Raw genomic sequence first — 18,575 nt, 5'->3', positions numbered from 1 at the left:
CCTCTGTAATACTAAGCGCAAGGTCCGGTTTGTTGTGCATTTAGTTTGATACCTTCATAGACTGTCTGTTTTATTACTGGGACCATCGCGCACTATAATAATCAAGCGCAAGGCCCGGTTTGTTGTTCTAAATTGCTGCATCATATGAGAGATGCGATGCTAAGTATAGAGAATGTACGTTAGGTCTGTTATACGCACTAATTGTTGGTAACTGCAAAGAATGTTTTACTTGATATAGAGATACTAGTAGTCAGTATTTTGATTATATTTCTACCCAATTGTGTTATTGGTTTGATTTCTCTGCATTAGCATGGTGCTTGGTTTGATTTCTCTGCATTTGCAAGGTGCTTTGTTTTCGAACCCTGCTATAACATCACCATTTTGGTGTTTTTGTGATGACTGCATTTAACAGTTAATTGTGGCGGGAAGTACTACTGTACTATACAGATGTATTTGCTTTCGCGATCTAAACGATCAGCAAATGCCATGTGCTAGGTGTCTCTTCTCTGTCATAAACTCAAAGCGGCATTTTATATTGCTTTTAGCTGCATTAGTTCTAGTATATTAGTTTATCTACATTTGTGGAGGGATGTACTGATGCACTATATAGACGAAGTATATTTAGTGAGTTAAATACTCAGCCAACGCCATGTGTTAGGTGATTTTAATCCTGTTTTAAAAGTAATTTGGTGTTTTCAAAGACTATTAGCTGCATTATTAATGTGTATTGTGTTACATTGATTACTATGCTGTGGAATTTTGCTGGCTAACTTATCTAATATAGAAACGCAATGTTCATTTTTACAAATGCTTCTAACTGCTAGTAATTGTGTGATGTCTTATATTTTACTATATTTCATTATTATTTAAAAACAAGTTATGCTTAAATTGTATTTAACACTATTTTTTTCTCTAAACTCTCTCTCCTGTTTATAGCTTTCTGCCCTGAGTTACCCCTGCGAGTTAAGCCCACGAGGATACCTCAAACCTACCTTAGAAACTCAGCTCTCTTAATTGCTCAAGCAAAAAAGAAAACAACCAAATCAGGCTTCTCAGCTGCCTCATTCCCCATTGTTTTCTGGACATTTAACCTAGTGGAAACTAAGGAAGTACGTGCAACTGCTGCTGAACCCTTAACTTAATGTTTTCAGCCTTGGTAGCTGTTTTTAGTACACTAGCCTGCCAGGATAGCCAGCAGCCTTAGCATTCCTATCCCAGTGTCTATGCTCTCCCCCCCCCCTGATCCACACTAGCTGCCCTCTTTTTATTCTAAATATTGCCCCAAGGATATCCTAAGTTGTATAAGACCTAACTTTGTTCCATCCACTTGATAACACCCTCCCTCACATAGACTTCACTGCAAGTTTTCATGTTTTTCTCTTAAACTCTAACCTTCTCCCCTTTCACTGTATCTCCTAAACTCTTCTAGCCCACTCCAGCTATAACATCTCTTTTCCTACTCTCTCTCTCTAGTTTCTCATAATTCACTCACACCCAACACACCAGGCCTTTCTCTCTTTCTAACTTACCCCTCTGTAAATCTCGTTTCACTGATTGACTCCGGAACCTCTCTGGACCTCTTTGGTTCTTCTCGCTCCATTCGCCCTGCGGGCTCACTCCGCTCCCCTACTCTACCCCCAAATACCACCCACCCCCAGTGCATCTACCTTTATTTCCCCCATAGGTACGCCCTCTGAAACTCTTATCCAGTCAAATACTTATTCCCTACAACTACCCCTCCCTATTCCCGCCCACATTTACCTTTAATTATCTACCTCAGCTATCCCACTTAACCATTGGATTCCTACACACCCACTCCTATCCCAACTCTATTTTCCACTACAAATCTTATACTCCTTTACTTATCTACTCCTATACAAACATAACTCTCTTACATTCATAAATATCTTATCTACAGCATAGCAACTCTATATATTCCATATTCCAGCATGCCTACTAAAACCTCATTCTTTTCCTTATTATTTTTATTTCTTCTGACTTTATCTTATCTTTACTACCTCACCCAACCATCTAACTTTCACCATTCACAATCTCTACATGTCACCAACCACCTTGACTCTACTCTACCACACTCACACACTCCTATTTCTCCACATCTATATCCCATAAATAACCTTATACTTTTCCCATATAAATATATTAACCTTCAAATACAATTCTCCCCCATAGTTACTAGCAGACTCCTAAAATCCACAATAGAATTCAGTCAACCTAACATACTGTCTACCTACCTCTCTAAGCCACTCTTATATCTAATTTCCACTCTACTATCCAGGGATATCCATCCCTACCCTGGCCCCTCCACAGTTTCTTCTACAGGCAAGTCCATTCTATTTACTTCTATTAACTCACAAAGCATTGTAAATAAAGTTCCAAACCTCCATGCCTGGCTCATTCACAACAAACCAGATATCCTAACAATCACAGAAACCTGGTTAAAACCCCATATAAAAGACTCGGAAATAATTCCACCAAACTACTCAATCATTAGAAAAGACAGGCCCCACAAAAAAGGAGGCGGAGTAGCTATCCTATACTCATCCTCATTGTCTGTTACCCCCTATAACAAACCCATCCCACATTTCAAAAATGCCAAATTACTCATCACAACCCTCCAGGTTAACTCACATAAACACATTTGTATAGCCTCACTCTACATCCCCCCAGGAGACAATATTTCTACACTTGAAGATATCCTCTCCTGGCTCTCTAATATTTGCTATGAAACAATAATCCTTGGTGATATGAACATTAACTGGGCCCTCTTTCAGTCCCCTAATAATCCTCTTAACATTAACCTTTACAACTTTTCACAGCTTATCAACTCCACAACATACCCCTCCAAAAACCCCTCAAATGGTAGTATCCTAGACTGGATTCTTGTCTCTCTCCCCCACTATTTTCCTGACAGTGGTACTCTTCCTGATCCCCTAGGCGATCACATACCCACCTTCACACATCGGCTCCCATTACTCCTGCAGCGTACCCACAATTTTGTTACTATCCGTAACCAAAGAAACTTCGATCATATAAGCTTTTTAAAATCTCTACAATCCATAAATTGGAACTGCCTAAAAACATTACCACTTGATAGCGCTGTTGCCCACTTCAACTCAATATTCCTACAAATACTTGATTCTCATGCACCCTTAAGGACTAAGAGAATCAAAACTAAAACAGCCCCTTGGCTATCTAAAACTACACTAGCATCTATGCGACACAGAGATAAAGTATGGGCACATTACCAGAAAAAAAAATCCCCCCTAGTCCAAAATGAATATAAAACTCTACGAAACAAGGTAAAGAAACTCATAATTTTCGATCGTCAAAATTATTTCTCTACACTCCAAAATAGCAATAAATCTAACCCTCAGAAATTCTGGAAAGGTATCTCTACTCTCCTCAACCCTAGCAAACAAAATACCCCCACCCCAGACCCCAACACTCCTGACCTTGATCTGGCTACACAATTTAATTCCTTTTTCATTGAATCCATTTCCAAATTAACATCATCTTTCTCTCACGCCACTACACTCCCAACGACCCCACCCCCATCTCTCCCTAACACCCCACTCAGCACCACCACTACTTCTACATCTTCTTTTACTAACTCTTCCCCCTCCACTTCTTCTGCTCCTCTAACTAACTCATTATCTTCACATGCACCTAACTCCCCCCCTCCTGCACACTCTCCCTCTTTCTCATTTAAAACTATACCCACCTCCACTATTAAGAAACTTCTTCTGAAACTGAAGCCATGTACTAATGCTACAGATAATATCCCATCTTACTTTCTCAGCATAGCGGCTGATGCAATAGCCTACCCTATTAGCATTTTAATCAACTGCTCCATCCTAGAAAGCACAGTACCTCAAATCTGTAAAAAGGCCTACATCATCCCTCTACACAAAGGGGGTAATAATAATAATGTCACTAATTTTTGTCCCATTGCTATCCTGTCTCCCATCTCTAAGATCTTAGAAAAATGTATTCATCTTCAACTCCTTCCTTTCCTACTAGAAAATCACCTACTAACTCCCACACAGCATGGATTTAGACCTAATCATAGTACTATGACTGCCCTCCTCTCCTTCCTTCAAACTGTTAACAAAGCTCGTGACTCTGGACAAATTGTTTCTACCCTACTACTTGACCTCTCTAAAGCCTTTGACACCATCTCTCATAACCTGCTACTAACCAAACTCTCAAAACTCAACCTATCTCTATCCTCATTGAACTGGTTTTCTAGCTACTTATCTAACAGACATCAAGCAGTAATATGGAAAAAAGTGACTTCCCCATTTCTAAATACCCCTACTGGGGTACCCCAAGGGTCCATACTGGGCCCCCTTCTCTTCAATATATTTATAAATGACTTTCATAACTCTATCCCATTCTCAGACATCATCCAATACGCAGACGATTCCACTATTATATGCTCTGCCTCTTCCATCCCCTCACTCCAAAAACTAACCCAAGAAACTTTCACAATCACTGAGCAGTGGATGAAAACAAATCACCTTGCTCTCAATGCCTCAAAAACCAAACTAATGCTATTCTCCCCCTCTAAAGCTGTTTCTTTCAACACAAACTCTTTCACTATCACTAGTCAAAATAATTCACCCTTGGAACTAGTGTCAGAGACCAAGCTCCTCGGGATCCAAATTGATAACCAACTCAAATTTAACTCTCACCTACATCTAAATATCAAAAAACCCCACCAAAAACTTGGTATGTTGTATCGGCAAAATAAATATCTCACACCTGCTACCATTATCACTCTCTCTACCTCATTTCTTATCCCTTCCCTTCTTTACGGAGCCCCACTCCTAACCAATCTACAGTCCTCCCTAAAAACCCAACTTGCCTCCTGCTTTAACAAAATTGCAAAGTTTGCTACCATCCATAAGTCCTCCTCACACCACTGTTCCTCTCTCCATACACTAAAATGGTTAGAACTTCCTAATTATTTCACATTCACTCAATTAACTCTGGCTCATAAACTCATTTTCAACCCTTCTCTCTGTCCCTCCCTTTCATCCACTTTTAAAATGCACCTTCCTGATAGAATATTGAGGTCCAACAATCAAAATCTATTAGAAATTCATAAACCCACTCATCCCCCAGGGAAAAACCTTCTTTCCTTTGTCATTGCCCCCCTTTGGAACTCGCTACCATCATCTATCCATACCATGCCCAACCACTTTATCTTCAAAAGACCTCTTCATGCACACCTGATTTCTAAGTGGGAATGCTCCTGCTCCCACCCTACATAGCTAATTTATTCCCAACTGCTATCTTTATTCTTTGTCTTTACCCCGCTTGCATTCTTCCAAATTATTTATTCATCACAAATACACACTACTCACATCATAGTTTAGGGAATTCTGCACTAGGCCTCATCTCCCAAGTGCCTCCTTCATTTTATTCTGTTATCTCTCAGAAGAGTTCTCTCAATATTACAGAAAATGATACTAACTCAAAGTCTTTCATTCAATATTCACTACTATCTATTATCTAATGCTCTCTCATAATGAGTTTTCCTGAATTTATCTGAACTGGTCAAAATATTTTTTTTGGATTATTATATAATTTGAATTTTTTGTATAACTAGTGTGAATATTTGAAATTTTTGTATAACTAGTGTGAATTGTTTTCTATCATACTTATTTCTGGAGCTTTTCTCCCCAGGACTCCATTGAAAATGGGTTCTTTGGCCTAATGGACTATCCTGGTAAACCAACTGCAAATAAATAATAAATAAATAAATAAACACACTCATTACTTTTCAAATGCATACCCCATACTTAATGATTTTTTAAGAATGTCTCTCCCACATTGCAGTTTGTTACTTTTGAAATTATTTTAAAGTGTTATTTTATTGGGAATACTCATTTTATAAATTCCATGCATTTGTTTTGTGTGCTGATGTATTGCTTGGTAACTTGGAAATATGCTGGCTGTAATATTTCCATGGAGAAATTAAGTAAATACAATTAATAAAAGGCTAAAAAATTACAGTTACAAAAAAATCTCAGCATGCCTAAAGCTAATTACAAATGTTTGCAAAGTTTGTCTGTGTATGTACAAATTATTAAATTAGTGAAAATTGATTCATCCGTTTTGTTACACTTTCTCAAGAAGCAAACCAAAGTAGCATGTTGTTTAAATAAGGCAGTGTTTTAATAAATTACTTTGTCAAGTAAAAACTGATATTTATGTAAAGTAACTATCACTTATTTTTAAAATTCAACAAAACATCTTAAATTCATAAAACAAGAAAACAAAGCTTGTATGTATACATGATATATACTTTTAGAGATATGCTGAATGTGATATGCCAAGTATTTTGAGATAGCGACTGTCATATACCAAAGTATCATACATTGAACTGATGGAATTGCCATCTTTTCAAATCTTGATCCTAAGTTAACCCATTTACACTATGAATAAATGCATTGCAGGTATGTATGGACACAGCATCCATGTCTGGGACTGGACATCACATACGCTTATAAAGTCCATAGACCTGGGAGATGATGGATTGATACCACTAGAAGTCCGTTTTCTCCATAACCCTGATGCTTCACAGGGATTTGTTGGCTGTGCACTCAGAAGCAGTATATTCCGAATTTACAAAACTGAGGTACGTACTCCAATATTTTCACCACACTAGAGAACTGTTTGTATCAAAGTGCAGAACAACACCTTCTTCTCATCACTTGGAGTTGTGTACCAGGTGTGAATTTTAGAATTTGTTGACCTAGCAGTAGGTATCCCTGGTCAGTAGAACAAAAGTTTAATGTAATTCACAGGTTGTTTGGGGCATAAGGGTGCTAATCAACTGTGACAAAATGCAAATGGTAGATGTTTATGTAAATTTTAGGCCTGTGTGTGTGTGTGTGTGTGTGTGTGTGTGTGTGTGTGTGTGTGTGTGTGTGTGTGTGTGTGTGTGTGTGTGTGTGTGCGTGACACTCCATTTGAAACTGTACAGACTTGCATATGAATGCTAGCACTAGAGTGAAATTAAGAAAGGAATTCAACAACTAAGTGAACATGTACATGGACTGCTGACTAATTTAACCAAATTTACCCAGTTATGGGTTAGCACAGAAAAAGAGCCTTAAAATGAGAGTATTAAAGTAATATATTTGGTGCTAGTTTCATTTCATAGATGCCTTCTTTGTCAAAGTGATGGCAACCACAAGGGTCTCTCCCCAGACAGGAATAGCTCTTTATAGAAAGATAGTAGGAAGGATGCTCAAAAAAGAGCACATTATGATTGTTAAGGAGGCTAGAAAATCTAGCATGGGAGGCATTTTTCCCAGGGCAAGTAAACACTTGCCCAAAACTTCATGAAAACACACTGTAGTATGCGAACCCCCCCCCCCCAACTATATATTCCAACTCCAGGATCGCACTACAGTAGGGAAAAGGACATATTTCCCCACATTGGGCAAGTGCTTACTTCCCCTGAGAAAAACTGCGCAGTTTGGAATTTTAGTTTTCATTATTTTCATCTCGTGAAAATAACATTTGAGCATATGGGCTGTCGACCAAGCAAAGTAGACCCCACCAGAGAATGGTATTTACTGCTAGTTTCAAACTTTGTGATTTGTTTCCACACAAAAATTTCTGGAATTGTATTCTTCTCTCTGAAGACAGCAGTCACCACAGGGATGCCTCAGGTTAATATTCTTGCTTTGTATATGTAAAATATTGAATTTATATTTACTTTTCTCTGGGTCCCATTTCTGAAGGTGAAGGTGTTAGCCATGCAAGGACTAAAATATCCTGTTTTTCTTTATTGATCTGTACTGCAAACACTGTCATTTATACTCGTGAGTTCTCCTTTTTAGATTCTCCTTCATTTCACAATATTGTGTTTTCAATATTTTGTCTTTCCTCTTTCTAGGTGTTTTTGTTTTCCTGAATTCGGTTTCTTTTCTTGCATATTTTCTTATCTATTTTTTTATTTCCGTAAGCTTGCTTATGCTGTGACGAGGAGTAGAAGCAACAATATTCTGGAAGAAATGGGTGGTAACTGTAATACCTAAAGTGGTTAAAGACCCATCAGATCCAGCTTCATATAGGCCCATTTCAATATTAAACCATGATTATAAAGTGTTTGTCTATAATAGCTAAAAGAATGGCAAAGGTGATGCCAAAATTAATAGATATGGATCAATGTGGTTTTGTGGAGGGGAGGCAAACGTTTCACAACATTAAAAGAACATTGATGATCCAGAGGATGATCCAGAGGAAAGCTGAATGTAAGAAAATGCCACTGTTGTTGTTGGGTTTTGATACAGAGAAAGCATTTGACAGAGTAAGCTGGGAGTTTATGAACAGGGCAATGGAAGCATTTTTGTCTCCTGATAAAATTATAAGGTTGATTAGGAGAATATATGGGGGATCGGAGGTAACTATTAAAGTGGGTTGCTTCCCCTCTAATAATTTCTATTTGAGCAGAAGAACCAGGCAGAGGTGTTCTCCTTCTCCTTTGTTATTGGCATTATATTTAGAAGCATTGGTAAAGAAGAAAGCCTGCTACATTGCACATCTCATAAGTAAGGGTATCGCATCCAGATCTAGGGATGTTATAACTCCACTGTAGTCAACCCTCATCAGACCATTAACAGAGTACAATGCTTCCTTCTGCATGCACCTCACCAGACACCTGCTGGAGAGACCACAAGGATTTCTCACCAAGAAAATACAGGGGCTCCGAACCAGGACTTACTTGAATAGACTGAATGCCCTTGTCACTGTATACTGTATCATAGAGGCTGCTGAAAGGTGACTTGTGCCTGGCCTACAGGGCAGTCTCTTATCCTGCCCTAACGGACATGCTGCACATCTGCAAGTCAAGTGGCACAAGAGTCACTAGCTCTAGGTATTTCAGCCTAGTCAGTGACATTAACAGAACACGCTGCAAAGACAGATATATCTCCCCAGAGATTGATGCCATTGTGGAATAAATTTCCAGTTCATGTGAACAGACCTCCTTCATGGACAGGGGTAGTCAGTGTTTATCATAGACTCACTCTAGCCTAATAACCTCCCATAAACCTATGAATCAGAAAAAAAGGGACTCAGAAATTCAAGGATATAATTGGTAGGGTAATCAAGAAAAGCTGGCTCTATTTGCAGATATTATTTTATACTTTAGAAAGCCAGAAAAGGACATTTCAGTATTGTGGAACATTTTGACGCAGTTTCATATCTCAAAGTCAAAATCAAAGTAAACTTTACTGTCATACAGAGCACCACAGAGGAAAAAGTGTCCGCCACTGCACGAAATGTCGGTACTTAGGCTTGTACCATATGAATGACAGTTTACAGAAGGAAGATAGATTAAATTAATAAAAAAAAATTAAATAAAAAATTTAAATATATGATGTAAAAAAGTAAATAAAGTAAAACAAATTTGAAAGCTCTATTTACATCAAAAACACAACAAATGCAACAGCAAAAATAGATATCTTTTTGGGATTCAGAATTAATAAAGCTAAAACAAAACAATAACTAAGTTATGTACCCATACAAGAACTGGTTCAGCAATATCCATATTAATGAGGACATGATAAAATGAAGTACATAGGTGTATGGATTAAAAAGGATTCTGATTTGGAAGCTAAGGATACGTGGGTAGAGACTAAACAAAAGATAATATAAAAACTGAGAAATTGTAAGCTCTGTTATATGGATATGGATAGCAAGATACAAGCAGTTAAAAGGTTTTTAGTCCCTTTAGTTTCATACACAGGTCAGGCATATTTTTATCAACCCAAGAAGAATTTGTGGATAGTAGCTAATAAAGAACTGAAGGATTTTGTCTGGGAGGGGAAGACTGTAAGAGTCAAGTGGGATAAGTTGATTTTTCCAACTGAACAAGGCGGTTTGGGATTACCTTATTTGAATGGGATATATCAGAGCTACACAGGTAAGGCTTCTATACATAACACAAGCAGAAGCCTATAATTCAAAGTAGAAAAGAATGATGATGAAAAAGGGGGAAGCTCAAGAGACAGAGACTGGGATTTTGGATGTAGATCCTTAAGGAGAATAACAATAACCATACAGGAATATTACATTCATAAAGTAGAAGAAAATATTCTAAGAATTAAGCCAACATGGGAATGGAGAAAGGAGATTCTGCTGAGAAGGATGACTGCAATTAGGGGTGCAGACAATAGGCAAGAGGGGACTGGAATTTATTGGAGAAAACTGGCAAAAAAACAAGGTATTGGGAGCAAATTCGAGAGGGAAAGACAATAGAATGGGAAGAGGCCAAGAATTTATTTGGACTGCAGGCTTGACATGGCCTTCTGTATCAAGGACTGATATCAGAGTATAGGTAAACAGAAAGAAGGAGGAGGATCCTAAGCAAAAGACCAGCACTGGTAGACTTTTTAGTAGAATGTAGAGCAGAAGTTGTTATTAAAAAAGGAATAATTAGTAAAGCATACAACATATTGCATGATAACTAAAAAAAATCAATCTGAAGATGTTAGAAAGGATTGGGAAGCGAGATTGGATAAGCAATCCACAAAGAAACAATGGGGCAATGTGTGTATGTCTCCCAAATGTGCAACAAAGTCTAGAAAGTTTAGGATATTTGCTTGGAAGTGATTACATATTTTTATTCCCCAAGTAGACTCCAAATTATTTTTCCTCAGGTAGACAGCAAATGTTGGAGGTGTGACTGGGAAGAAAGAGGTAATTGGAAACATAATATTTTCTGGGATTGTAATGAGCTGGCAGACTTTAAAGATTCCCTGCAGACTGCTGTGTATACTGGGTGAGCAAATTGGTGTAACTAAGGAAATTATTTTTTGAGCTATGATACAGAATTGGAATTGCCAAGACATAGTAAAGCCTAGCTGAGTCTAATTATGGTGGCTGCCATAAAAACAATTACTAGAAAATGGAAATCAAAGTCCTAACCAACTTTAGTAGAAGTGGTGAATATAGTAACAGAGATAAAACAACTGGAATTAGGATCCTTGGAAAGGGTAAGAGCAAATTACATAGAAAAAATGGGAATTGTGGGAACAATACATGTAGAAGAGGAACAATGTTTAAAAGAAGTCAAGATTTGAATGAGCTGTATAATGTTTGACTGACAATGACTGGATAGGTTATACATGATGTATAATGTTTGCAACTAAAATTATGTCCAGACGGTTTGTGATGTATAATGTTTGCAACTAAAATTATGTCAGTATGGTTTGTTTTCATTTTTATTAATGTATGATTGCTTATGAATATTTGTAGTAATTTAATAAGGATGTGCTTATCTATGTTGTGCAGCTTGTCCCAGTGTACACTACTTGTGTGACTTCTCTTAAACGTTTTTGGCTATGACTTATATTATCAATAGGTAACCTGGTCTTCTTTTCCATTTTATGTTTTTTCTAGTAATTTACTTCTTTAAGATATATTTCTATTTCATATCTTGTTCTTAGTTTTTTTTTTGTTTTGTTTTTCTGCTTCATCTAGGTTAGTAATATAATCTGATGTTCCAAAAACTTTAATTTCACTGCCTATTCTAATCTTTGTACATTTTGTTTTTATTAAATCTATTTTGTTCTTTCCGTACATTGCCCGTGTGAGTATCAGTTTTATGGTTATCCCAGTTTCACTCATTTTCTCAGATGTGATAAATAATGTCAAAACATTTTAAATTTAAAGTTGCCCAGTCTCACAATGTCCTCAAAACTATCTGTTCAATATGTCCTTTCTGATTAGCACCTTGTTATTCTGTTTGCACTTTTTAGAATAACGAAAGGGAGGATATGGTGTAGCATATCAGGACTGTTTGCATTTACAGTAGACTCCCTCTTATCTGGCCTCTCTTTAACCAGCCTCCTTTTTAACTAGCCATCAAATTTCTGCCATAGCCCTAGCAAAAGACAACAGAGAAGAACAACACTTCCGCCTCCTCTGGGCTAAATAGTGACAGACATTTGAGTTTTAGACTTCATATTAATTAGTGAAATGCATACTAACACATTCTGTTATTCTAGCTGATTTATAACCTATAAATGCTATTTGTATGCATTTTCTGATTAACCAGCCTAAGGACCGGTCCCATCAAGACCAGATAAGAGGGAGTTTACTGTAGTTGGCCTAAATCAATACCCATCATTATGTCAACAATCCTGTCATTTATAGCTACCCCACCAGTACTTTCAGTTGCCTGAATTTGTTGTGCCTGTTCATTGTGTAAATTCACACTTTAATTGAGGTATCAGAGCCTCTTCCTGAACCACATAAAATGTTATCATGTTCTCTCTGCATATGCTTACCTTAATTATGCTCGTTCTCCTTTTCTGATTATTTTCTGAAAGGATGAGGAGATTTACCTGATGATCACAAAGTGGCACCTAACCAATTGTTAGTTATGATGTTTGCACTTCTTTTAGGTTCATAGGTTCATACTAGGCTATCTGCCCTAGGGCATTTATAATCCTAGCCAGAATGTGTTTGGCTTTCGCCACCCATTTTAAATTTATTTTGCTATGCCCTTTTTCAAGGTTAGTATACTGTGCCTCTGTCTAACAGTGACACAGAAGTGATACCCGGGCTAAACCTACGATCGCCCATCCACTCATCAAGATTCCTCTTGAAGAGAGTCAATGAGGGACTCTGCCTAACCTGGACTGGGTTATGAATGTGTCCCTCCAGCATGTCCTATTTATTTCAGTGCTGAGGTTCAAGTCTTTCGAGCGCATAGCTCGATGGGATTTGGATTTTCTGAGGTGCAGCATGTCCATTAATTCCGGGTTGGACATGGCTTTATACGTCAGGCACAGATCGCCTCTGAACAGGCGGTATGCCACTGAGTAGAGCTGGGGTTTCTTTAACCGGGCAGCATATGGCATCTGTTTGAGCCCTTTGATCCTCTTGGTGAGGTACTTTTGGGGTCTTTCCAGTTGCTGCAGGTGTCTGGTAAGGTACATCCCAAAAGGGGCATTGTACTCAATTATGGGCCTGATGAGGGATGAGTAAAGAGGCACGATGACCTCCCCTGATCTAGATGTGAATCCCTTCATGATTAGGTGGGCTATATAAAATGTTTTTCTAACCACTTTGGCCACGTGGTTGTCAAATGAGAGACTGCTATCAACTTGGGTCCCCAGGTCCCTAATTACTTCTTCTGTACTTAATGGATTACCACCTATGTGGTAATTTGTGTGCACTTTGTTTTTGCCAAAGGGGATGACTATACACTTTTTGGCATTTAGCTTGAGGCCATGGCTCTGGCACCAGTTGTCTGTTTCTATGAGGCCCTTTTGGAGGATGCTTGTGTCGGCTGAAGAGTCAATTATGGCGCACAGTTTGCAGTCATCTGCGAACTTGGTCAGCCACAGTCCTTCCATGTTGGCCTGTACCTCTGAGAAATATATACCGAACAAGGGAGGTCCCAGGACTGAGCCTTGTGGGACACCACTTGTAACTGGTTTGGAGTCTGACATGGCTCCAGCAATTCTAACCATGTGGGTTCTGTCCTTGAGCCAGTTTGCAATCCATCTAGTGACATAGGGGTTTATATTTAAGCTGGTGAGCTTATCTATAATGCCCGAGTGGGGTATTGTATCGAAGGCTTTTGCGAGGTCCAGGTAGGCTGTGTGGACCACTTTCCCCTCGTCAATGGCCTTGGTGACTGTTTCAAAGAAATCAACCAGGTTTAAGAGGCAGGATCTGCCCTTAACAAAGCCAAACTGGGTAGGATCCAGTGTCTGTAGGTCCCCAATATCTTTATTTATGAGGTCCATGATGATCCTTTCCATACTTTGCAGACCAAGCTAGTCAGGCTTATGGGGCAATAGTTTCCAGGATCCGTTGAGGCACCACCTTTATGGAGAGGGACCACTGTTGCTGTACGCCACTCTTTGGGCACATATCCTGTAGTAAGGCTGAGATTGAACAGTAGTTTTATGTTTGGGTTTAGCTCTTCTTGGAGTTCATGTAGGACGCAGCCCGGGACACTGTCTGGTCCCATTGATGCTGTGTTTTTTGCTTTGGAGAGGGTGGCTCTTACCTGAGCATCTGAGATGTCAGGGGGGCAGCACTCTGCTAGGATAGATATTTGCCCTTTTGGTGGGAAGGGGGGAGAAGTTTGTGCTGAACCTGTCAGTTAAGATGTTGGCAATGTCTGTGGGTTCAGTGTATTTTTTGTCATTTTGGACTAATTCTGAGCATATCTGGGAATTACCACCCAGGTTCCTAACATAACTAAAGAAAGCCTTGTGATTATCCTTAGTGTCCTGTGCAATTTTTCTCTCTAAGCTGGCCTTAGACAATTTTATGAGTGCCCGTAGTTTTTTGCTAATACTGATCAGTGATGCCTTCCCTTTTTGGGATTTTGCTCTATCATTTAGTAGCTTCCTCCTTGTATTGTATAGTTTGTTTATGGCTGGGGTCCACCAGACAGGACGTCTGCCTTTGGAGGATTGTGTCTTGGTTTTGTTTGGGATCGCATGATCCATGCATTCCTGAAGGTGTTCATAGAATGAGTTTATAAAGGATTCTGTGGTCTGGGTCATATTTTCCACAGGCCCGGGGGCTTTGAAGGATTCCACCTCGGTTTTGAGGAGTGTGAAATTTGCTTTAGAGAAGTTTTTCACTGTGGTTTTCTGGGCAGGGGGTGGGGTCGGGATGTGAATATCCAGTGAGATTAGTTTATGGTCTGATATTACCAGTGAGGGATACACTTCTGGTCTGGAGCATAGAGTCCCCATGTTCATGATGATCAGGTCCAGTATGTTTTCCCCTCTTGTGGGAGTGGTACCAAGTTGTTTCATAGCATTTGAGTTTATAAATTCTAGGAACCTTTGGGCTAGGGTGTTGGAGCTAGAGTAATGCTCCCAGTCTATGTTTGGGTAGTTGAAGTCGCCCAATATAATAGTATTTGGAGAGACCTTCATATTTTCCAGTGTTCTCAGGAAGGCCGCGTGTGGTTCCTGGGTTTGGGAGGGTGGTCTGTAGCAGGCTATAAACTGGAAGGCAGTTTTACCCACTGTTAGTTGCACATGGATAGTCTCTGATGCTTCGTGCTTTGCCACCAACCTGGAGGTGTGGGTATCTTTGAATATCGATACTCCCCCTCCTTTTGTGGTTCGGTCCAAGTTTTGGGGCCGAAAAGCAAGGTATGAGGTATAACCTGGTAGTGCTGGAGTGCTCTTGGGAGCCCTGAACCAGGTTTCTGTTACTGCACAGATATCGATGTTCTCCATGCTAAGGAGAGTTTCGAAAAGTGCATCTTGAGGTTTAGACTTCTGGCATTGAGTAGCATTACTCTTAGTTTCTTATCCCTTGTGATACCTATGGCGGTGGGTTTGTCTTTTGAGCCTTGCCTAAAAAAGGCACTATGGGGGTAGCAAGAGCCTTTGCCAATATCCGAAAGCCCAGGGGTGACAGGTGCAAGCCATCCCTAGCGAAGCATCGTGGCTTGTCGAGCATATCATCCCAAGCTGACAGGCATTGGATCCCCTTTGAATGACACCAGTACTTAAGCCAATTGTTGAAATTGATCGTCTTGTCTTCATATTGTGGCATCATTCTTGGTGAGGGTAAGATGCTACTCAAGGTCAGGGTCATACCGGCCTGGGCTACATGCTCAGAGAGCTCCTTTATGTCTCTTTTCATGTAGTCCAGGGAGGTACGTCTCAGGTCATTCACACCAGCATGGACAATGACTGAATGTCATATTTGTACTTGCCTTGCAGTGACCTGAGTGCTTGTGTTACGTGGCGGATCCTAGCGCCCGACAGGCTGCTCACCGTGACCCTCTCCTTGTTCAGCCTGGTGAGCGGGATGTCAGTGTGCCAGACGATAGTCACCTGTTACAAGTGTATCAGGTGTGTTGTTTAGTCTTAAGGGCTGTGACTGTTCGGCACACTGGCTTTGTGAGATGTGTTGCACGTGTTTTGTTTTGGGGTAGCGGTTGCTTGGGTGTCTGCTTTGGAGGTCTCTGCTGCTTAGGCAGATCTTTATTTAGAGCCTCCAAGTATGTTTTTGTGTGATTATGTGTTTGGTTTGCTGTCGTGGTAGGTCTATGTGAGACTGGAATTGTAGTGAGTGTGGTTTCCTTCTCCTCCTGACAGGTCACGCCAGTACTGAGTTGAGAGAGCTTAGCCTCCAGTTTGGCTATATGGTTGCATCTCTCACATGTGTTGAAATTTGTTGGGAGGAGGAGAGGGTTGTCTGTGTACATGAGGCAGTTGTAATATTGCCCCGATTCCCAGATTCACCAGCTGGACCGGTTACCCAAGATATTTTTTTTTAGTAGAAATGTATTTTTTCTTGCTCTTAGTGTTATTCTCTAGTGCATTGTTTTTGTTCCCTGATTGTCTCCATTTAGGTACCTTGGAACTGTTACTATCTCATTATTTTTGGCTCCTTGCTAACATGTTCTTCTCATGCTTTGTTCTAGCAAGACCCCTTTATGGTTACTACCTCATAGTAATGTATACTTTGCTAATGCCTCTGTGAACTCTAATGTCAGCAAAGCATTCTTGTATTAACACTCACATTTATCATCTGCATTACTTTAGTGTCCATTATACCTTTAAGTTATCCTAACATAATACATTTTGAACACTGAATTGTTTATCACTATCTCCATTTTTGAAATAATTTATATGATCTACATATAAAATAAGAGTTCATGTTCTCTCAAATCTTCAAGGCATGGTTGTTTAATGATTCAATATTTAATTAAACAAACTGAAAATCAAATAAGACAAAAACAGAATAGTGCTACAGCACTATAAAAACGTCAGTTGCAACAAAAGACAGTAATAGCAAGTTTAATACAATAATACTATTAAATACATTAACACATTCTGCACGATGCGGTCAAATGAAAATGCTACAACTTTAAATATGGAGCACTCTTAAGGTAACTAAAATAATATACTACTTTTGTTACAACTACCTTTACGAGGATGTACAAAATATATGTGGAAACAACAATAACCTTAATATCAACATAATATTTTAAATGATGGCTTTTTTCTACCTGTTATAACAGCATTCAGGATTACATTCCTTTGATCTACTTTTCAGGCAAGGGTTTAGAATCCACTATTTAAGAACATTTAAAAAGATATTCTTAATTCAGGTTACTTTTACCTTCCCCTCCACCTCATGCCAACATGCCAATACATTAGCTTGTCTTGCAACTGCTGAAACTTGCAGCTGTTTTTAAAGAATTTTAAAGAAGAGGAGAGGGCAGGCAGAAAACCTTTGCACCTACAAATACTAGCTGCAGAGTTAGTTATTTTCAAAAAAAAAAAAAAAAACAAACAGTTGAGTAGCTGAATGATAATTGGGTGCAAACAGAAAGTCATAGCAAAAGAAATACAAGAATGTAAACATGCACAATAACACAATTTATCTACGACTGTGTACATAAGTCATATCACATGTGGGAAAAATGTACCAAAAGCAGAATGTATGTATTGGAGAGAGACTGTGTGGAGGAGTAACAAATATTGGATGCCAGCTGGAAAGAACCGGACAACAGAAACATGAATAAAAAAGATGCTATGAGCAAAGAATATTTCTGTAGGACAGTTTTAGACAGCATATGAGGCGTATGAGGTATTAGGAGACTTCTGTCAAGGGTAATCTCCCTTTTCTTTCTCTCAGTATTGTTCTATAGTGATTATTCTCATGTGTTCCCTGATCTCTATTTATGCTGCACCGTAAAAATACAGTGCATACCAACAGTTTTTATATTCTGATAGGGTGTCTCTCTTTTCTTCACAGCACAACTTTGACAGGAGCATGGTACATTGCAGACACATGTATAGACATGTTCTTAGAACCATAAAATATGCAGCTAGGTATGACATACAACAAACTTTAGTGCCATTGCACCAGCATGCAACAGATACAGTCAGAACACACTTATATAGTTCGTAAAAATAGTGACATGCAGATAGTGCTAATGGTTCATAAAATAATTTTAAGACATTTCATATGAATTTTAGAAGGTAATTGTTAGGGCTAAAGTACATTTATCATACCAATACCTTTTATAATGAACAGTTTTATAAGCACGTTTAGCTTTGTTTTAATCTGAATATCGCAGTAATTATTTGTTGTATAACTTTCCTTTGGTAATTTCAGTGAACATCACTTACAGCAGTCAAACATGGCTTTTAGTCGTAGTTTTTAGTATCACAACCTGGTACAAGTACACTGCACATGTCCACTCAGGTGGCAAGAGAGCCATGATCACAGCAGATGTAAACTGAACATCCCTATAGCCAGAAAACAGTCACATCTGTGACAGAAGAAAGCTAGGAAGGCCGCAGCTTTGATGATGATCACCCCACAGCAGTTTTGGACATCACACTATGTAGATGCACTATGTGGATGCACTTTGCAGATGCATGTGGAAACATGCATATGGGTATTTTAGTTGTATGAAAAATTATTTTGACATTTTCTGAACAATTTTTACCTTTGGTCCAGCACAAGACATCCAGAGTTTAAAGCTTTACATCTTTTACCCTATCAGGGGATATTCACAG

The 18,575-nt window shown here is 39.0% G+C and overlaps 1 protein-coding gene across 2 annotated transcripts in view; it reads left to right on the top strand.

The window, feature by feature from the left end:
- SELENBP1 (selenium binding protein 1) overlaps positions 1 to 18,575 on the top strand; it is a 376,594-nt gene that overhangs the window by 266,799 nt on the left and 91,220 nt on the right. For both annotated transcript variants that reach the window (XM_044080630.1, XM_044080631.1), the window contains exon 8: positions 6,486 to 6,667. In XM_044080630.1, the coding sequence (XP_043936565.1) occupies positions 6,486 to 6,667 (182 nt within the window). The remainder of the gene's footprint in view (positions 1 to 6,485; positions 6,668 to 18,575) is intronic.

The sequence above is a fragment of the Protopterus annectens genome, chromosome 8.part0, assembly GCF_019279795.1.
Source record: "Protopterus annectens isolate FY-2018-M chromosome 8.part0, PAN1.0, whole genome shotgun sequence".
Taxonomy (NCBI): Eukaryota; Metazoa; Chordata; order Ceratodontiformes; family Protopteridae; genus Protopterus; species Protopterus annectens.
Note: the sequence above shows the minus strand (reverse complement) of the source record. Positions and strands in the feature narration are given on the sequence as shown.